Consider the following 18884-nt stretch of genomic DNA (forward strand, 5'->3'; position numbering starts at 1 on the left):
AGCAAGCATATGTGATTTCTTATATAAAAATGAATGTAGTTCAGCCAGAAACACAGGTTTGTGACATCTGCTTTTCAGGAAAGAAAATTTATAAACTGGAGATTTTGAACACTGTTAAGTAGTTGTAGTCCTGAAACCACAGATCTCAGTCTTACATTGCAAGATGAAAACTGACTGGTCACTTGCTCACCAAGTGTAATAGCTACATAGGAGCAAACAGGTCCTCCAGCTGAAAAGGTGAAAGCAGCAAAGTGTTAGGTATTGAAGTTGGAGAAATATAAAACAGAAAATAATTCAATAGTGAGACAAATTCATTGCTAAAACAATTTACCTAAAGACACTGTGGGATCTTCTATCACTGGTTGTTGCTTGTCCAGGATAATGTGTGTGGCAAACAGGCAGATAATAGGTCAAACAATAACTCATTCATAAAGTTGTGCAGCCCTTTTATTGCACAGGAAGAAAAGCTGCATGGTCACAGTAGCCACTTCTGCCATGGGACCTACAGACTAGTAGTGCTGCTATCCTTCAGGACCATTGTCCATTGTCTCCAGCACAACAGCCAGAGCACTGTTGTCTTTTCTCTGATGCCATTCACTGTATTAGGAGAAGAGATGGGGTGGATTTTGTAATAGCACTGAGTTGTGAAACCATTTCTGTCTTCCTCATCCCAGGTTTCTATGGGGTATTTTTTGCTGCTTAATCTTTAGTATCATTTTGCTATCTGTCACTTGGGAAAACATTAGGTTTGAGCATCATTCCAGCTTTCCTCTGAGCCATGACAGCAACTGTAAGAATAAGCAGATGTTAGATGGATAATTGTTCTAGAAACTGCTGACTGAATGCTTTCAGTTGGACAGGAGAGCCACGTTTTATATCTGGTTTTGTGGTCTTGGAGATCATTTCTGGATAGGCAGAGGTGTGTTGCACTTTGATTCTGGTGCTGCTCTTAGTTACCAGGCTAAGTTACACTGAACAATTCATTGGAGCCCAGTTGTTGCTCAAGAGCAACTTATCTGTCTCCACATTGCTTTATACATCCCACTTTGCTTTTCTTGATGTCTGTGTTGCTTGTGCTATACAGATAGGATGGAAAAATTACATAGCCTGAGCAGATACCCATCTCTAAATAGATGGGTCATTGGTTCACAGAGCTTTCTTGTATGATGTATTTTCAGACATGACTCATTTTTCATAAGACAGTATTGCAGGATTGAATGGAGATTCTCCTTGGAATAGAATATGCTTGGCTCTTTCAGGATGTGTTTTTGTTTGTTTAGTATTTTGTAAGCATTTTGATAATTCTCTGTGTCCTCTTGGTGATGTTCATCTTATATATGCACAGACATGCACAACTTCAGTGGAGATTTGAATGCATGTGAAGAAAAGGGCTGAGGTAAAGGCATTTGCTGAGAGGTCCTATGCTGTAGCACAGTGTGAAACACAAATTTGCCTCTATTAATATAAAACTCCATTGTAATAACTATATGCATCTCCCTGGTGGATACTCTGAACTTTTGCTACCCTAGTATGCTAGAGAAGATGCTAACTAATATAATTGAGGCACTATGAAATGTGCCCATGGAGAGGTATGTTCTGCTACTCAGCATACCTTAGGCATTTGTAAATCTCATTTTTGCAGCACTGACAGCCATGAATTTTGGGTTTGTGTTGTCTGAGGAAGTGCAAGGACAATCCTTGTACAGTGCCTCAGGGGCAGGCAGTGCAGTGTAAGGTTTTGTGGGCTGAGCAGCTCCCTGGAGAGACCTCGTATCCTGGCTCAGGTAGGGTCCATCTGCACTTTGCATGCCAATCCAGCATAAGATAGCAGAAATAGCTCTGTGCTGGGAGGAGGTGCTGCTGTGGCTGGGTAGTTTTCAGGTCCCACACCAGCCTGCCTGGTGTGTATGTCTGTGTTACCTACAGGGGGTCCTGTGCTCACCTGGCATGTGGCATGCTGGCAGGAGCTCCATTTGGGGACCAAGGTGTGATTTATCTCTGTGGCCCATTTTGCCCTGTGTCCTTCACTGCTCCTATGTGTTCCTGGGAGCATGTAGGATCTTCCCAGCTAGTTTCACTATCCTACAGTAGTAGGTTTACAGAGTAGCATCTCATTTATTGTGAATCATGTGTGTGTGTGTGTGTCCAGTGGAGTCCCATGTGTGCAGCACTTCCTGCTGTGCATTGGGGAACATGAGAATCCCATTAGACTGGGTGTAAGGTTTCCTGCCTTCCATCTGCTCAGTGAACTGCACCAGGCTCAGCTGTCTTGGATGTGCAAAGGTTAATGGTTGCCCTTCTTTCTGCAAGAATTGTATCTGTGCTCTTTTGCTTTCTAACTTGTGTGTTTTGCTGTGCATAACTTTAGGTACCTGATTATTTTGTGGGCTCACATAAAGACTAAGGTATTAATCTTCTGATGACTTCTTTCAGAGGATGGTTATCTCAAAATGGTGCTTTCTCTGCTAAAATAATGTAAGCCAGATTATTTTGTGCTATTTCTCTCATAGCCCATTGGACTGTGCTGTGGATTTGTTTGGCTACAGCTACTCATTCTGTAATTATTGTTCTTATTTGGATTAGGGTACAATGTAATACTTGGTTTAAATGGCCCCTACCTGATTTGGGTTTTTGTTTCTTTGATATCACAGGTTTTGAGATAAGTTTTATGCACTGAAATCAATTAACTTCCTTCAGTGTATGAAGGATACTTGCAGTAAAGCAGGGTTAGCCCTTCTTTGGATGAAGCTCTAAATATTTAATGAAAGTTCCTGTGAGAATGAGCTTGAGCATTGCATTAGGTAGCAAAGAAAACAAAAAATAAAGGGAAACTGGATTACTCAAAGACATTTTTAGCAGTAAAATGCTGGAGAAGTTAGATCACTCTGGAATCCTGATTATCTCATCATCACTAGTTTTTCATTCTGTACAAAATACGTTAAATGAGAAATCCTAGAAATAGAACAGCTGTCTTCAATGCTGGAGCACTTTTCTCTAAAGGAGCAGTATGGCCTTTGGCTTTGGCTTGTGGCATGATTTTTTTGTCCACTACATCAGTTCATCTTGCAGTCCCTGTGACCTCTGAATGTTCCCAGTTGTATTCCAGAGAATATTGCAGCAGCTGTCACATTAGGTTGGGTGTCCTTACTGATAGAGAGTTGAGAGCATGTCTTCTCTCTCATTCTGTTTTGAAGTTTGCTGACAGTATTAGTCTGCATTTGTGTATGTTTTCATCAGATGTGATCCTGTGTTCCTTCCATCTACTGTGGCCACTTTGAGCTACTTTGCTATAAAAAGAAATACGCTAGGATATATTTTCTTTCTATGTATTGATGTTCACTCCCAGATTGTATTGGCCTGGTGCAGGAAGAAACAGATAGGATTCCAGTCCTTTTTCTCTGCAGCATATTGTTTACTCATTTTTGTATAAATAATAGTTATTCTGGTTTATTTTGCAGCATCTAAACACACACCAGTCTTGTGTTAATCTCACATTACTTCTTGTCTGACTGTCAAACACAAACATTTCATGCTTTTCAGATACACAATCAAAAGGAATGAGATAGCTCTAGAGCATCTGGGCACCATATAAGTCAAAGCATGTCATTATTTTACAGTTTTGTATTTAATCTTGCTCACTGAAAGTAAAAAAAAAAAAAAAAAAAAAGGTATCACTACTCCAGTGTGTTCTTACTACATAATATTTAAAATCAGAAAGATACTTTTTGTTCTGTGATCTCTCTTGAGTACATCTACATGTCATCAAAGTGTTTGAGCTCTGTCCTTTTTTCCTGAAAAATCATACTTTAATTTTCGAATAGCTTCTTACTTAGAACAGTAATATAACATATTAACAAGCTGAAGAAAGGGTATCAGAATGTCCTTCTCCCTTTTAAGTGTCTACTTTGCTGTTTAATTAGATAGATAAAGAAGGCAAAAGAAGGTAGATTCTGGTCTCTATTTCATTTGTGCAGGAATGTTGGATTATTGCAGTAGATGACCTTTAATAGTCCATACAGCATATTTCCTCTCTTCTCTTTAGCTGCAGAAAACATCTCTCACAGACATTAGCAAAACCATGTTTCTAAAAGAGCTGCTAAAACCACTGCCAGCAGAACCATATTGCCTCGGGCTTAGCTACTTTATCATTAAGTAAATGCATTTGACAGGTTCTGTGCAATGATGCTGTTTCATCACTGCCACTCCGCTTTGCATTACCAGCATTTCATTGTGTTCCCACATTCAGAAATGACAGGGATCCTTCTTCACTTGTTCCAGGACAAGTGGGCCTGTGATGTATTGCCTCAGGAGCAGCAGCTGTAACAGTTATTTGTAGTGGATTATTTCCTTTATGGTGCTTTTTTGTAAGATCAATTTATATGTACAAAATGCTTTCTAAATGGCTGCTTTAGTGGCATACTTATTTCATAAATGGGCTGAGCCAAAGGGAAGTACAGAACAATGTGAAGACTCTAAAGGAGCTACAGGAGAGACTGAGGGAAAATAACTGCTTCATGGCAAACTCTGCTTGCATGGTGTTTTATTCAGACAAAGAAGGATTGTAACCCTAGGGACTGTTGTGCAGTTTTTCACAGTGCAGAGTCAAGAGAAGTTTTCTGCTTGGTGGCTGGAGATAAATGGGATGCCCTCTGGGACACTGTGTTGCCACTCTGTTTTGGTGGCTTTGGGCTTGGTATGGGGTGTGCACCATTACATGGTAGGACAGAAATTAATAACACCCAGCTGTTACATTTTTTTCCATTTAATTTACCACAACTCCATTGTCAGGATTGCTTGGCACACATTTCATTTTACAGTTTCCAGCAGACTTAGAGGCCAAATCGTGCCTTAAGCCTTCCTGAACTGAATGGTGATGGCTTCTGTGAAGCAGTGACAGTGTCAGCCTCCTCCCCTTGCCTGGGGGAACCCTGGCTGCCTCTGCTGTCTTTGGCCTGGGAACTCTGCTGCAATCTCCACACTTCCCCACCTCAGGCTGTTTACAGGATAGCAGTGGGTGGCTGTTGGGTTGTTTGCACATCACAGCTTGCCCTGCAGAGGTTAGGATGCAAGGCTGAAGGATGGCAGAGTTCTTACATTGTTTTCCCTCCTTTTCTCCCTGCCGAAGAAGAACTACAATCTTTCTCCTTTACATTCAATGAATATTTAGCCCTAGATATCTAAAGCCTTGCCCTGCCAGTTTGGTTATTTTTTTGTTGTTTTTTTTTTAGCCCATAAACAGAAGCAGACACCTTAGGGACTGATATTTGGCAGCTGCTTTCAAGTGTCTGTATATCTGACCTAGAAAGCAGGGAGTGTTTTTCGGTGTGTGCCAGTTACAGAGTCTGAATGGTCCATATTAATTAGAATCATCTGCAATCCTTTTAGCGTTTGAGCCTCTGGCATCATTAGGATTTTCATGCTTTCCTTCCTAAAGGATTGATAGAGTTCAGTCCTCCAGATCTTTGATTATTTTTCTCATTAGCAAGCATCTCCATGCTATAAATCAAAGGAGAAGGAAAGATTGCCATTCCCAGGGTGCTTTGTAAAATGCCTTGGAAACCTGAGCCCCAGCTGCATCCAGAAGAAAATAATATTAATGTATAAAGCCCCACTTAACCATTTAGGTTATCAGCCCATATGTAGTTAGTTCTCTTTAGTTATTTACAGGCATATCATCATATATTTAGTCAGACAATCAGATGATTTTAGGGACTAAAATACTAATCCTCTTAAAACAAAACAACTTACTTGCTAAGACCAGCTCAGCTTAAACAGTTCCCTTGCACTGAATTTCATCTTAATTTAATTAAATAGTGTAAGATCACCTCTCATTTTAAACTATTTAACATAGTTAAACTGGTACAGTTTGTGCATATTAATGTTTTTTCCTTCTCTAGCCTATTAAAAAGACCTTAGGAAATTTCCATTCACAATTTCATGTTTTATCTGGTAAAATGAAAAGATCAAATGAGTAACTATTTCAGTAATTTTTAGGATTTCCTTCAAATGTGTAAAGTGGGAATTGCTGCCACTGGCGAGATATTGCTATTTTTTTTTATTTTATTTTTTTCCCCAAGGAGTTTTGAAACAGTCTAAGTATGCCATATAAAATTTTTCATAAGCAGAACCTATGAAAAAAAATGGTTTGCCATTTAAAATTGATTTTTATTCATTAATTTTTTATGTACTTATTTACTTTAATAGTTCAAACTCAGAAAACAATTTCTGAGCTGGTCTATTAAAAGTCAGATCATTGGGTCATGAGAACTTTTGACATTTTGACTGTTTATGTGAAAAAATTTTGATAACTCTCATACAGTGAGTTCTTGTTTCAACCCTAATTGTAGCAAAATCTCATCTTTTGTAACAATTTTGCTTTTCTTCTTCCACAAAATAAATTGTATAAAGGAAGGGAAACACTAGCTCTTCTTCCAGCTAGGAGTTACTGGATTTTAGTACCAAAACAAAATGGAAAATTTGCTGAAATCTTTCACCTTCTTCTTCAGCTGAATAATACCAGACTAAAAGCTGTAGGTTCCAACCTTCATGTTACCTCTTTGAATCCTCTGAAAAGTTATGGATTGCCTTTCCTAGATTTGACTATTAAATATGATTTTGTCTTTTGTGCAATTGTAATCAAAGTCCCTTGAAGTTTATTAGAAAGCTTTCCTTATATGCATATCCATGGAGTCTGGATCAAAGACTCCTAATGTGAGGAAACTGAAGTTCCTTTCAAGCATTTGCAAGAGCTGATAGCATATAAAACTTCTCCTGCCAAGTTATTTCTTTACGTTTGTGATCATTTGAGTTCTGTTTTGCTGCAAAGACTTACTCTTGGTATAAAAACCAAGACAAAAATAGTGTTTGAAAAAAGAATTTTCAAGGTTTGCTAAGGGAATAAAACAACTTGTGCCTTGTGCCTGAACCGGTTTTTTATTACTGCACTTTCAAAATGGCCATTTTAGTATCTGGCACTCAGAGTAAATCTGTGTCAGTTCTGTTTGACCTTCTGTCCTCACAGATCCAGCTGCCCACAGTGACCCTCCTGGTAAACCAGCATAAATTTGCAGACTAAGATTTCTTAAGCTATAGAATATAAAGTGTGAGTATGATATTGCCAGGAGATCTGTAATGCAGACCTGAACCAAAGGACAGACTTCAAATATAGAAGATAAATTCAGCAGATTGGAAGAATTAAATTTCTAATTTAATTAGTGGAATTCTGTGAAATGGGAATCAGTTGGTCTTGTGACACATCCTTATCATTGCAAGCTTGCCAGAATTGTTCATCCTGATTTGAAAATCAAATGGTTTTTGAAAACTATTAAATCCATTCTGCAGCATAGCCTTGATTCAAGAAGAATTTTGAAATACACGTGTTTTAAATATTGTTTGTCCGTGACTTTTTTCATAAATATATCTTTAAAAAAAAGGTGTTTTAAACTCATTCCATTCTGAAAAGGGCTCTTATGGTTGCCAGGCAGCTAAAAGATAGTGCTGTGCTCTCAGGGAGGTCAGAGTTGCTCTTTTTATTGGTGAAGACTGGAAGTCAGAGGTGTCAGCCTGCTTGGAAGTGTAAATGCAAACCCAAGCAAAACCTTCTGGCTGTGCTCCAGCAGTGGTGCCAAGCTCCTTGTTCTCTGAATGTATTAAGGCATTTTATTTTATGATTAGCAGCAGCAGCCCAGCTCTGAACACAGGAGTGCACAGAGAAGTCAGAGCAGACTTTGCTCTACGAGCACAAGTGAGAGGCACAAATCCTCCCCAACTGCTGATTGCCATCTTGCTTATAGTGTGCTTCAGAAAACAAGCAGCACAAGGAAGGTATTTTCTTTTTGCCAATCCTTTCAAAGTGGAACAGATCTGCAAAACAGAGCACAGATGGCAGCAGAATAGTGGCTTAGATGCAAACCATCCATTGAGGCAAGTGGTACTTTTCCATCTCTGACTAGTAGCTTTGAATCTCCTGGTTTTTTATATAGTTTGTTTTGGAGACACACTTCAATTGTACAAAAATATCGAGAAGTGAAAATCACAGTGGAGAGAATTAAAATTATTTAAATGTAGAGCGAAATGAATAAAAACAAATAGCTTATCTGTACACACATATATTTAAACATCTGCAATAATTTCTCATCAACAGTTTCTTAGTTCAGGTTTTCTATTTAACCTGCAGCAAGTCAGTAGCTTTGGAGAAAGTGGCACAAGAAACAAGATAGAACTCTTTAAAGTAGCTAAATAATTATGTAGCCTTAAATTCATTCTGGCAATATTCACACATTGAAAAAAAAAATGGTCTAGATACATGATAGATTACACATTGAAACTACAAATACTACTGGATTGCAATTTGCTGACAATATTTGGTATCATATTGAAAAAAATAATTCATACACATTTTAGCATTTTGTTCTGTTGGTGATTTTAAAAGAGGTCTCTCTCAGAGATGTTGTGACCAGTATTTTTTAAGGTTGTATGACTTGGGTGTAACACGTTGTCTGATGTGCCATCAGTATGAAGGTGCAGAGTTCCTAATGTAAGCAATTCTGAATCTTTTGAAAATTGTAATCCAGGGTTAAAATTGTAATTTTAAACATAAAGCTCCTCTTTACATCAAAGTCAGAAGCCAGAATTGTGTTGTCTGCAGTTTTTCAATTGTTGTTTAGCTCAGTTTTCCTAATTCATTTCTTTTGCTAGTTGCATTTGAAGTTAGAGGAAAGGAAAGCAAGAAGCAGACTGAAGCCTGCAGGCTGTCAAGTAGCAACTGATTGCTTCCTTATCCATTTCTCAGCAGATCAAAGTGAGAGTGAATAGTAAAGATACAAACCAGCTCTAATACCTATTCACAACTGGAGCCTAAGTTGGGTGTTTGGAACTGCTGCATGGAGCAATCTCCTGCCTTTGTGTTTGCATGGAAAGAGCCCATGGTAATGTTTCACTGGTGGAGCCCTTCATTTAGGTGCCTGAAGATTGTATAAACACATCCTGCAGTATCAAGACCCCTTCCTACCACAGACAGGGAGAATGAGGCTAGTCACATTCACATCCTTTTAAAAGTATTACTCTGGTAAGCAAAGGTGCCTTGAGATTTCCTACAGGATAGGTGAGTCCATGTGCTCTGGGGGAGTCCCACCTTCATTTCTGGTCTCTTTGCTTCAGTTTGGTAACAGTCTATGCTCTGCTTAGTGGATTGGCCTTTGATCCCTGAAAAACTGTGGCACAGCCTAATCTGTGGAGTCATGGCACAGTCTGCCACTGAATTGTAGGGTTAGGAGGGCATTGCTATTTCCCATACAAATGGTCATTTTAGGACACTGCTGTTGCTGCTGGGGGAGATGCTTGGTTTGGGCCCTGTCAGCTCTAATGGTGTTTCATTAGGGACACATATGGGTATCTCAGTTCAGGAGATACCTTGGGTCTTAGTACACTGTCAGTGCAGTTTTCTCCTGGTCTGGAGAGCACAACAGCTCTTGGTGACAGGAGATGCCAGAATATGGTCTTTGCTTTCCTCCAATTTTGCTTGAAGGTGTGATTTGCAATGTTGCAAAGAGGATTCTGCCTGCAAGAAGCCCCTGGGAAAGCAGACTTTGCTGCTTTTCCTGTGAAGAGCCTTTTTTTCAGAAACATGGATTTTCAGGCCTGGCTGCTCTTGACCTGGGAAAGGGGAGTTGGGGGAGAAAAGAAATCATGCAGAACACATGTTCTGCAGCATCAGCAACAGATGAGGGAGAATTTGATTTTGGCTGCAGGGAAGCAGAGTAACAACTAAGCTGTCAGTATGTTGCACATGAAAAGTGTTGGATTGGGGCACGCATCCAGAGCCAAGTTCTGTTGCGATATGATCGTGATTACAGATACTAAATATCATTTTTTGATGGCAGATTACTAAGGATATGTATTGGAACTGATGCTGTACGTGTTTCATACGCTACTGCTAAGGCCAGACCCAAAGCTGCTTAAATCAGCTGAAGAGTTTTCATGGATTCCAGACAGTTTTGGATGTCAGAATCTATGCTTCATTAATGCATTCTGAGGTTGGGAATTTTCCAAAAGGTTTCAAGTGTTTTATTTTATTTGTAGCTTATTTTAGTCTTTTCCACATTTTTAATCTACATAATTGACATTATGCAATCAGAATAAAATCTTCTGGAGGTAAGGTTACACAGAGCATTGTAACATATGGCAGTGCCTGTTTTTCCATGGTAATAATAATAATGCTACAGAAAAGGGAATGCTTCTGTTCAAATTCCTCCCACCTTAGATTTTGTAACAGTTCTCTGTCCTTTTAGAACTGTGCTCTGAATATCTTCCTAATGCTTTGGACTTGAATTCAGAAGAAATAACAACATTCAGTTGTTTTACCATCCGATCCTTTAGTAAATATATGACATCTGGGCCTCTTCCTCTTGTTGGTTTCTTTCTTCAGGTTATTAAAAGATGATGTGTCAAAATTATCTGGTACTTCTTCAGTAGTTAGAGCTGAAACAGCACCAGCATTAGTACTGTCCTAAATTTGAGAAAAAATAGGTTATTGAGATGCCTATCTAAAGGAAGAGAGTGAAAGCAGATCAGTTGAAAGAGAGGTAATAACACTTGCACCTTGTCTTCTTAGTGCAACATCTAAGAGCCCTCATTCCCTTTGTGCTGCTTTAGAACAATCTGTTATTTAGTGATACAGCTTTTTATCCTTCAGTGAGCCAGGGGCAGCTGCTGTGCACTGAACATGTCCAAGGGAAATGGACCATGACACTATTGGGCTATTGTTTGCCACTATGTGGGAGACTGATACAGCACCCAGCTCTGAAACAATGTTGGGTAGTTCTGATTAAAATAATGTCAGTCTGTCTGGGTGGGGGAAACAGACTGATCTGGCTTAGCCCTGACTGTGCTGGTCAGTGAGTTTCCAGGGATCCTTGCCATGTCTGTGTCACTCCACCCATGGGAGGAGTCTGCAGGACTGGAGACTGCTAGGGAGCACTGCTTTTACCTGCTCAGTCTAATGCTCCTCTCTTTTCCCCATAAAAATGTTCAATTAAAATGTTTTTCATCTCTTCTACACAGACCTGTGCCAAAATCCTTTGAATCCATTTAGGGGAACATTGAGCAATTTGTGTTCTCTGAAAGGTCCAGAATGGGAGCACCTCATCCTGACTGCTGACTCCTAGGCCATGCACTTGTCCTCAGGGTCTGTGACATTACCTTCTCTGCTTCTGTCTCTGGGTGAATTGAAGTTAAGACATTGCAGTTTTCTTTTATGAAGAAGTAAGAAAGAAAAAAGAAGAGCAAGAGCACCTAGTCCTTTTCCTCATGAAGAATGGTCTGGAGGAGGAACTCATGAACTAGTTGGAAAAAGCTGCTTTTCTGCTGAGGTCCAGTGGCATTTCAAAATCCCCACTGAGGAGTGTCCACAGGAGAACAAGCGTAACTGCGGTGCTCATCCATATGATCAGGAATGTCGTACGCAATGGCTGTTCATCACAAACAGATTAGCTCTAATTTTCTAGTCAGGATGACAGCACGGGCTATTCAACATCATTTTTGGGTTGCTAAACCTCAAAGAATCTGTTTCTTTCTTTTTTGATGTTATTTCCATGGAAACTGGCTAAATTGCAGGTCCAGATTACATCTTTACTGTTCACTCACTTTCATTTTGATCTGATGACATTCTTCAGGTGCCAGGAAGAGACAAAGAACAAATCAATAGTGTTCCTTGAAACAGAGTCACTCCCTGTGCTCTGCAGCCTTTACTACCTGAGTGTAGCCACTTGTGTTCTGTCTCCCAGGGCGAGAGACTTGAAACCCGAAGATTTGTTACCTGCAGGCCTCATTTTGTGTGATAGCATTGCTCAGCCAAGCTGGAGAGGACAACTCAGCAGATTGCTTCCTCATCTCTTCCTCACACGTGTGCAAGTAACACAGGCATGCACCAGGGAGCACAAATCTGGGAAATGTTTCGCAGATGCATTAAAACTGTTGAAAATATATGTAATTAGTAGTCAAGGAGAATTGCTATTAAAAGTAGGTATCAGTGTCCAGAGTGGTGAAGGCTGTGTTTGAGAATCCAGATAATAAATACTTAAGGGAGGAATGTCTATACGTGTCAGCCTGTGATGGCCTGAACCACAAGTGTTGCTCCCATAGTTTTGGGATTTGAGTGTTGTCTTGAGTGTGGGAGATCCCTAATATTTTATTTTTTGGGCATTTTTATCAATATACCTGGTAAAGATGCCCTCTCTTGTGACCTGACCTGGATTCTTGGAGGTGGAACATAGGGACTGTACTTCTAGAGACCTGGTGCAAGCTCTTGCTTTAATCAAATGATAATGGTGTTCTGATGAAATAGCCTTTATCCCCCTACAAACCCTGTAGGTTTGAAAGTGAATGCTGGGGGGAGGAAAATGAAATGAGTTATGTGTATTTTCTTTTCAGAGTTTGGAAAACCTGGACATGAATGTATGAGTAGCCCCTAGGCAGCAGTAAAATTAGAAACTGGCACTTATGTAGGAAGTCCTAATATATGCAACTGACCTTGGTGACATTACAAGAGCAATCTGCACACAGATAGAATTTTTAATGGAGTATCTATAATGCATTAGTCATTGATGCCTTTGCCTTGCATCAGGCATTCAGATCTTATGTCCATTTTCCACTGTACTTACACTGCAGTCAAGTTACAAGGGAAAAATCTGTTATTTCTTGCTGTATTATTTTATGTCTGACCTTTTGTAATACAATTTCGTTTTGGAGAAGCCTTTCTTTATCAGTATAAAATCTTTTATCCTGATAAATATTACTATGGATCATAAGTTGAGGGAAATGAGTGCATTACAGTTTTTGCATTACAGTTTTTCATTCTTTTTGTATGCACAGGGTGTTGAGATTTATTCTTTTTCATTCTGAAATGATGAGAGTGCAGCATATGCCCTTGTCTGTCTGTCCAGAGAGTGAGTTAACATTGGTAATAGAATGAGCGAGTTTACTAAGGACAGGAGGTAGAATAATTATGTAGCTTTAATAGATCTATTTCTGAACTAATTCAGTAACTTGTTAGTTTATATGAGTGATTCATTGGCAGAGGTTGCTATTGTTGCAGAAAGACTTGTGTATATTGACAAGAGCTATTATATAGCTAGCTTTGGCTGAACCTGGTAGTATTATCATCTCTATATTCTCAAAATTTATATTCAGAAGAAATCTGGGGGGATTTAATTTTGACAACTATCATTTTCCAGCATGTCTTTGTGAAGACTTGCTTGCTTAGGGAAGGAGCACTTATCTTTGCTCTAGCCTCTGCTAGTGAGAGCAGTGCATAATCTAGTATTCATACTACAGGAAAGGGTGCTGAGGAGCCACTTGTGTGTTCCTGATTCTGTCACGGATTCTGGCAGGTTTCTTGCATATAAGATGTGGCTTCCTGAGTGTGGAAAAAGAAAGTAAAAGTAAGAGACAGGGAAGGAGCAGGCATTTTTGAAAATATTGGGCCCAATATGTCAGTTTCTGCATTTCTAAACTGAAGGATTCTGAATATTTCACAAGACTCTTTAAAGGCTCTGTGAGTGTTTTAAAGGTGTTTTGGAGCTGGTTGCATGGGAAAGTGCACTGCAGTGCAAGGAGCAACATTTTCACTTCAGATCACACCTCTGGAACATTTGTACATTAGGTGATAGCCTCATCTGAGAGACTGACATAGATCTGATTTTCTCAGATGTATGGTTAGCCTCCTCCCCAGGAATTTTATTGGGAGGAAAAGAAAAAGGATTTGTTTGTTTGTCCCAGGTGCCCTCAGAGTGTGTCAGAGCTGGGTGTCAGTGTGCCATTTGCTGTCATATGCACTCTGTGATTCTCCTGCCCAGAGCATGTGTGCAGGATGGATTACTGTCTGTCTCAGGAGTGTGGGAAGGGATAAACTCTTCAGTAGAGTTCATGGCAGGTGCTCAGTTTACCTTATCATAAAAACATAAATAAATAGTGCCTGCAGATTTTACAAATTATTGTGAATCCATCAACCTAAGTTAAAGAGTTAGAATTTTTCAGGAAAAGCAAAAAAACCCCGACCTCATGTTTAGTTAATCAATATGTGACAGAGAATCCAGCTTCTTTCCTCTGTTTATCAATAATATGTGGTTTTAATAAATTGCCTGCCCTGTCTCAGTTTGACATACAAACCTTGTTTGACATATGGTGGCTGTTGCTTGCACCTGGAGGTTGAATGTACAATGTAGAGCATGTAACTAAGGAGATGGGGTTTTGTTCATCCTTTCAGTTAATTCTGTGTGTTCTTTTCTTCCCTCCCCTTCGTGCTGCACGGCTGATTACCACCCTAGGACCTTGCAATGGGACACAGACCCCTCAGTGCTGCAACTCCAGTCTGACTCTGAACTTGGGTATATGTCAGCTCTTTTTGTTATCCTTTCTTTGCAAGAATTATGTTGAAAATGCTTCCTAGTTGAGCTGGTTGGATGTGATTTTCATTTGCTTTTCTGACTCAAAAGGACCATAATTTAAGTTTCATTTTTTTAGTTTTATAAATAAGAAGCTTCAGCAAAGTCATATTTGTGGGAAAAAAACCCAGCTATTTAAATAAGCTTATGAAAAGATAAATTGCTATTTCTGTTGCCTGAAACACAATACAAATAACTATTTCATTTCAGATGAAATGTTATTATTGTGGCATATATGTGCATGTATAGTTACATTGATCTTGTTTGTACCTGTTGATTCAGACTGTTCTCTCTGAATCATTTGCAAGATACTTTCCCCCCTCCTTTCTGCTGGCTATAGTTATGTTGTTTCCACATGCAGTAACAATGTCCCCTTTTCCCTTAGGAGCTGTGTATGTGTTTAAAATTGTACACTTAAATATGATCATAGTCCAAGAGTAAGTGCCATCTTAGTTGAGTTCAGGCCTATGAAGCTTTTTAAAAATTTTAATAGGGCTAAAATTAATATTTTATAGTTTGGGATGGAACTTCTTTACCCCAACAAGTGAAAAAAACCAGTAAATTTAAATTATGTAGAAATGCTTGCCTGCAGAGGTATTTAGGATAACCTGTTTGTCTAAAAGGGTGGGTAGCAGTACCTCAAGCTCTTCAGAGCATGAATCATAGGTAAAACCAAATCACTGCTATGAAAAATTTGTTCTACCAGTGAACTTAATAGGGTTGTCTGTTTGAGTCTCCAGGCAACTCTCTCATGCTTTTGCTACTTCATTCACCATTCTGTCAGAAAAACAACAGCTTCCCTTTAGCTGACTGACAGTGCTCCCAGCTGCAGTTAGGTGTGTTAGGTCTGTTCACCCGGAAAGATCCAGAAGGAAAGTATCCAGAGAGTTTTCTAAACAGAAGTATTTCTCCATATCTAGAACTCCTAGGAATGTTTGTAGCTTACACATGAGTGTGATTTCAAATAGGTCACACATCTACAACTTTACCTGGGCTGTACCAAAAAGGTAGAGTTTTTTGAGCTATTTTAACCTACAAAAACTTTATAGAAATCCCAGCGCCTTTTTTTACAGAAATTTGAATTAAAAGATGAGGACTCCTAAGACCAAGGTTTCTCAAACAGCTGTGCAAAGCAAGTTCCTTTATCTGACTCATGAAAAGATAACTCTGTATGCAGAGACTTCAATCAATTACTAGCAGCCAGTGCAGAGACAGAAAAGAAGCATGCCAAAGAGCAAATCCACAGGCATACATTTTAATGGAAGTCCTGTCCCTTTTGAAAGAAAACTGTCCTCAAACCCAAGGCAGATTTAAACTTCCTCTAGTGTCCTGAGACTAGAGCAAAAAAAAACCCAACAAAACCAATGCAAAAGAAATCCTGCAGTCAGCAATTAAATGATGTGTGTCTCAAAACATTTCTAGCAGATGCATCTTTCTTATGATACCTTTGGACAGAAGAATCAGTTTTCATGCATGGGTTTTATTCACTACTGACATCCCATTAGCAGTTTGGAAAGGAATCATTCAAAGCTTATGTGCTCTCTAGGATGAATATTTATTGAATTTATGAGAATTATGAGCACCTCAGATGAAAAATGAGGATGGGAAAACAATAGATCTTTTAGTGTTGCCCTAAAAAGAAATAAAGACTTGAACATTACTGCACATATTTGGTAAAGTCCAGATATTGAAAGGAAACTCCAGTTGTCCCTGAGTGCTTGGGACCAAAGGCTAGGCCAACTTTTAGTAACATGAGAACAATTAGAGGTGGCTTGACACAGGCAATCAGCAATCAATAGATCAAGATCACATTCCTTCAGATGAGGAAGGACCTCTGAGTCTTCACCAGTAATCACAGAATAAGGGTGGCACTAGGCATTTGTGGAGGCACCAGCAGTTACTGAATTGGAAGTGTTTCAGATGAGGAACTCCATGCATTGTCTCAGCACAGTGCTGTGGGAAGGAGCTCTCTTCTGGGACACAGTGGGCACAGGTTCAATTCACCCAGCCAGCAGTTACATCCAGCTCTCCTTTAGGGTCATGTTCCCCCCATCCTCAGGCAGGCCAGGAGATACAGAGTGACCTCATGTGAAACTGTTTTAGAATTAGGTGAGGTTCTAATTAGGCCTAGATTGACACATAATTAATTAGGGATTATGCTTAACCAAGACCACTGTCAAGAGACTCTTTCAATGCAAAGAACCTCAGTAAATGGAAAGAGTAGCCTGGGACAGCAGGGGACTGGTTGCACAGGGAAATCAAACTGACCAAGAAGGCAACAGAGATTGCACACCTGGTGCTGAGGGAGGGAAAAGCACATGAGAGTTTGCTGGGGTGAGATATTTATTACAGATTGAATTCACACAGACTGTAAGTTAAAGCAGCTACAAAATGTAAAACTACTAAAGTTTTTGCCAGCTGAAGAAACTTTTCTGTGCCCAGTAATGAGGTAGAAGTTTTTCTGTAGAGTTTTTAGACAATTGTAGATTTTGTTCATATTGGCAAAGTCAGAGATGGTTGTAAGGAGGGAGACTTGTTAATTTTTCTTCTTTGAAAAGAGGAAAGACTCAGAGCTACAACAACTGTTTCTGCTCTAGTGGTTTGTTACACAACCCAGCTGATTTGTACCTATTACCTGCTGAATCTAATTGCAGTCAGCTTAATAACAACCCAGGCAGTAAAACAGATTAGAAAAAAAATATGACTGATGCAGCTGAAAAGTTCAGTAGGTGTTATCCAATGATGACAGTTTCTTTTTTAGACTCCCATTTCCTTTCAGACATGAATCTTAATTGAATACCTAAACCACTGTAAATTAATTAGGTCAAAACCCCTATGACTTCTGTTCTTCTGACAACCTGGAAAATGAAGAAGATATGGATAACGTATAAGAATTGTCTGTTTTTCTAAATTATTCTCTTCAATTATGTGGCAAGTTGAGAAACATTGTGTCCAGGAATTTATTTCCCCATAAATGCTCAAGCATGCTCACACTTGTTGATTCAGGTAACTGGCCTTATTTAGTTAATTTGTTTATTGTGTTTGCATTATTTCTCTGCTGAAAGTTGGCATTTTTTCTGGTAAAACATTTCCAAGTAACCATTTTATGTTCTTCACTCCCTGCAAACAGTCAGCTAATATGCAGGAAATAAACTGATTTTTTCCCCCACTGCTGAGTGAACTGTGCACAACTGAAAGTGTTCATGGCCATGCTCAAGTGCATCTCTTCTTTTTCTCTTACCCACTTACAGTTAGTTTGTTTCACTGATTTATTTTATATGGTTTATTTAAAGCAAGGGAAGTAGACAAAATAGAAGGCTATAGTTGCCCTGCTCCAGTTGTATTGTAGCTCTCCTGCAGCTCTTGCATTAGGACTCCACTAATCATAAACCTACTTCAAGGCCACTATTAATGGTACCTGTGAAAGGCAGAATCTCCTTCTTTATGGAAATGATGCACCTTGCCAGTTAAAGACTCTGTTACTGCTCCCAGCTGAACATTTGGCAGTCTAATTCATCCTTGTTTAAACCTTCTGTACCCTTTCCACAGCTGTGTGTCCCAGGCTGAGGATGAGCTCCTTTTAGCAGACAGAATATCACAGTAATGATGGTATGAAAGAAAATTTTGTTGCATGTTAAGAGGGACACAAGCAGGCCATTTCTCTCTCCCATTTGCAGTCCCTCTCAGCAGCATGATCTAGAGGTTCAACAATTGGACTTTACTATGGCAAATGGTTCCCAGGTTAACTTTCTTCACTGCAGTGAGGTACCTCTCATGCATACTGTGTTGTTTTTACAAACACTGAAGTATTTTTATCCTGTCCATAGCAGCAAGCATTTGTTCTTGGTGCTGATTTACATTTACCTTGACTGACCTTTTGATGTTGTGTATTTCACCTTAGACGCAGACTGCACAAACTAGGGGTGTCAAAGATTACCCAGGTCGATTTCTTACCTCGGGAGGTGGTATCGTACTCCAAGGAGACACAGACACCTCTGGCCACACATCAATCTGAAGGTAAGATTTATGTTTTTTTAAAACAGCCATTTTAATAGAAAATTTGCATCCAAGTTAAAGAATGTAATAAAAATAATAGTAAGTCATAACATAGCTACTTATCATGTGTTTTCTGCAAGGCAGCTATTGTTTATGTGATTAATGTCTGTTCTGATGTGAATAATTATAAAAATCACTTTAAATACAGGTGGAACCAAACTACTTCTGACTTACAATGGGTTGTGCTTAGATAGCAGTTTAATGGGAACATTTTAAAAAATAAATCATTATTAATATAATTAAAATTGTTCTTTATTCCTTTTTTTATGCTTTCTCAAGGAAGTTATAAATTCTGTGCTTTGTAAAGAGGCAGTGTTGGAATGTTGCCCTCAGTTGTTTGGTCAGGGTAATTGTGTCCTCCTGCTGTAGGTGAAGCTTAAGGAGAAG

At 39.2% G+C, this 18884-nt stretch overlaps 1 protein-coding gene across 4 annotated transcripts in view; it reads left to right on the forward strand.

Moving 5' to 3' along the window:
- The window catches only part of DYNC1I1 (dynein cytoplasmic 1 intermediate chain 1), a 186721-nt gene that overhangs the window by 25394 nt on the left and 142443 nt on the right, over window positions 1-18884 (forward strand). For all 4 annotated transcript variants that reach the window (XM_071429032.1, XM_071429036.1, XM_071429034.1 and 1 more), the window contains exons 5-6: window positions 14325-14384; window positions 18343-18458. In XM_071429032.1, coding sequence (XP_071285133.1) covers window positions 14325-14384; window positions 18343-18458 — 176 coding nt within the window. The remainder of the gene's footprint in view (window positions 1-14324; window positions 14385-18342; window positions 18459-18884) is intronic.

Source organism: Agelaius tricolor, unplaced genomic scaffold, assembly GCF_023055355.1.
Source record: "Agelaius tricolor isolate 1412-34295 unplaced genomic scaffold, bAgeTri1.0.p SCAF_6, whole genome shotgun sequence".
Classification (NCBI taxonomy): Eukaryota; Metazoa; Chordata; class Aves; order Passeriformes; family Icteridae; genus Agelaius; species Agelaius tricolor.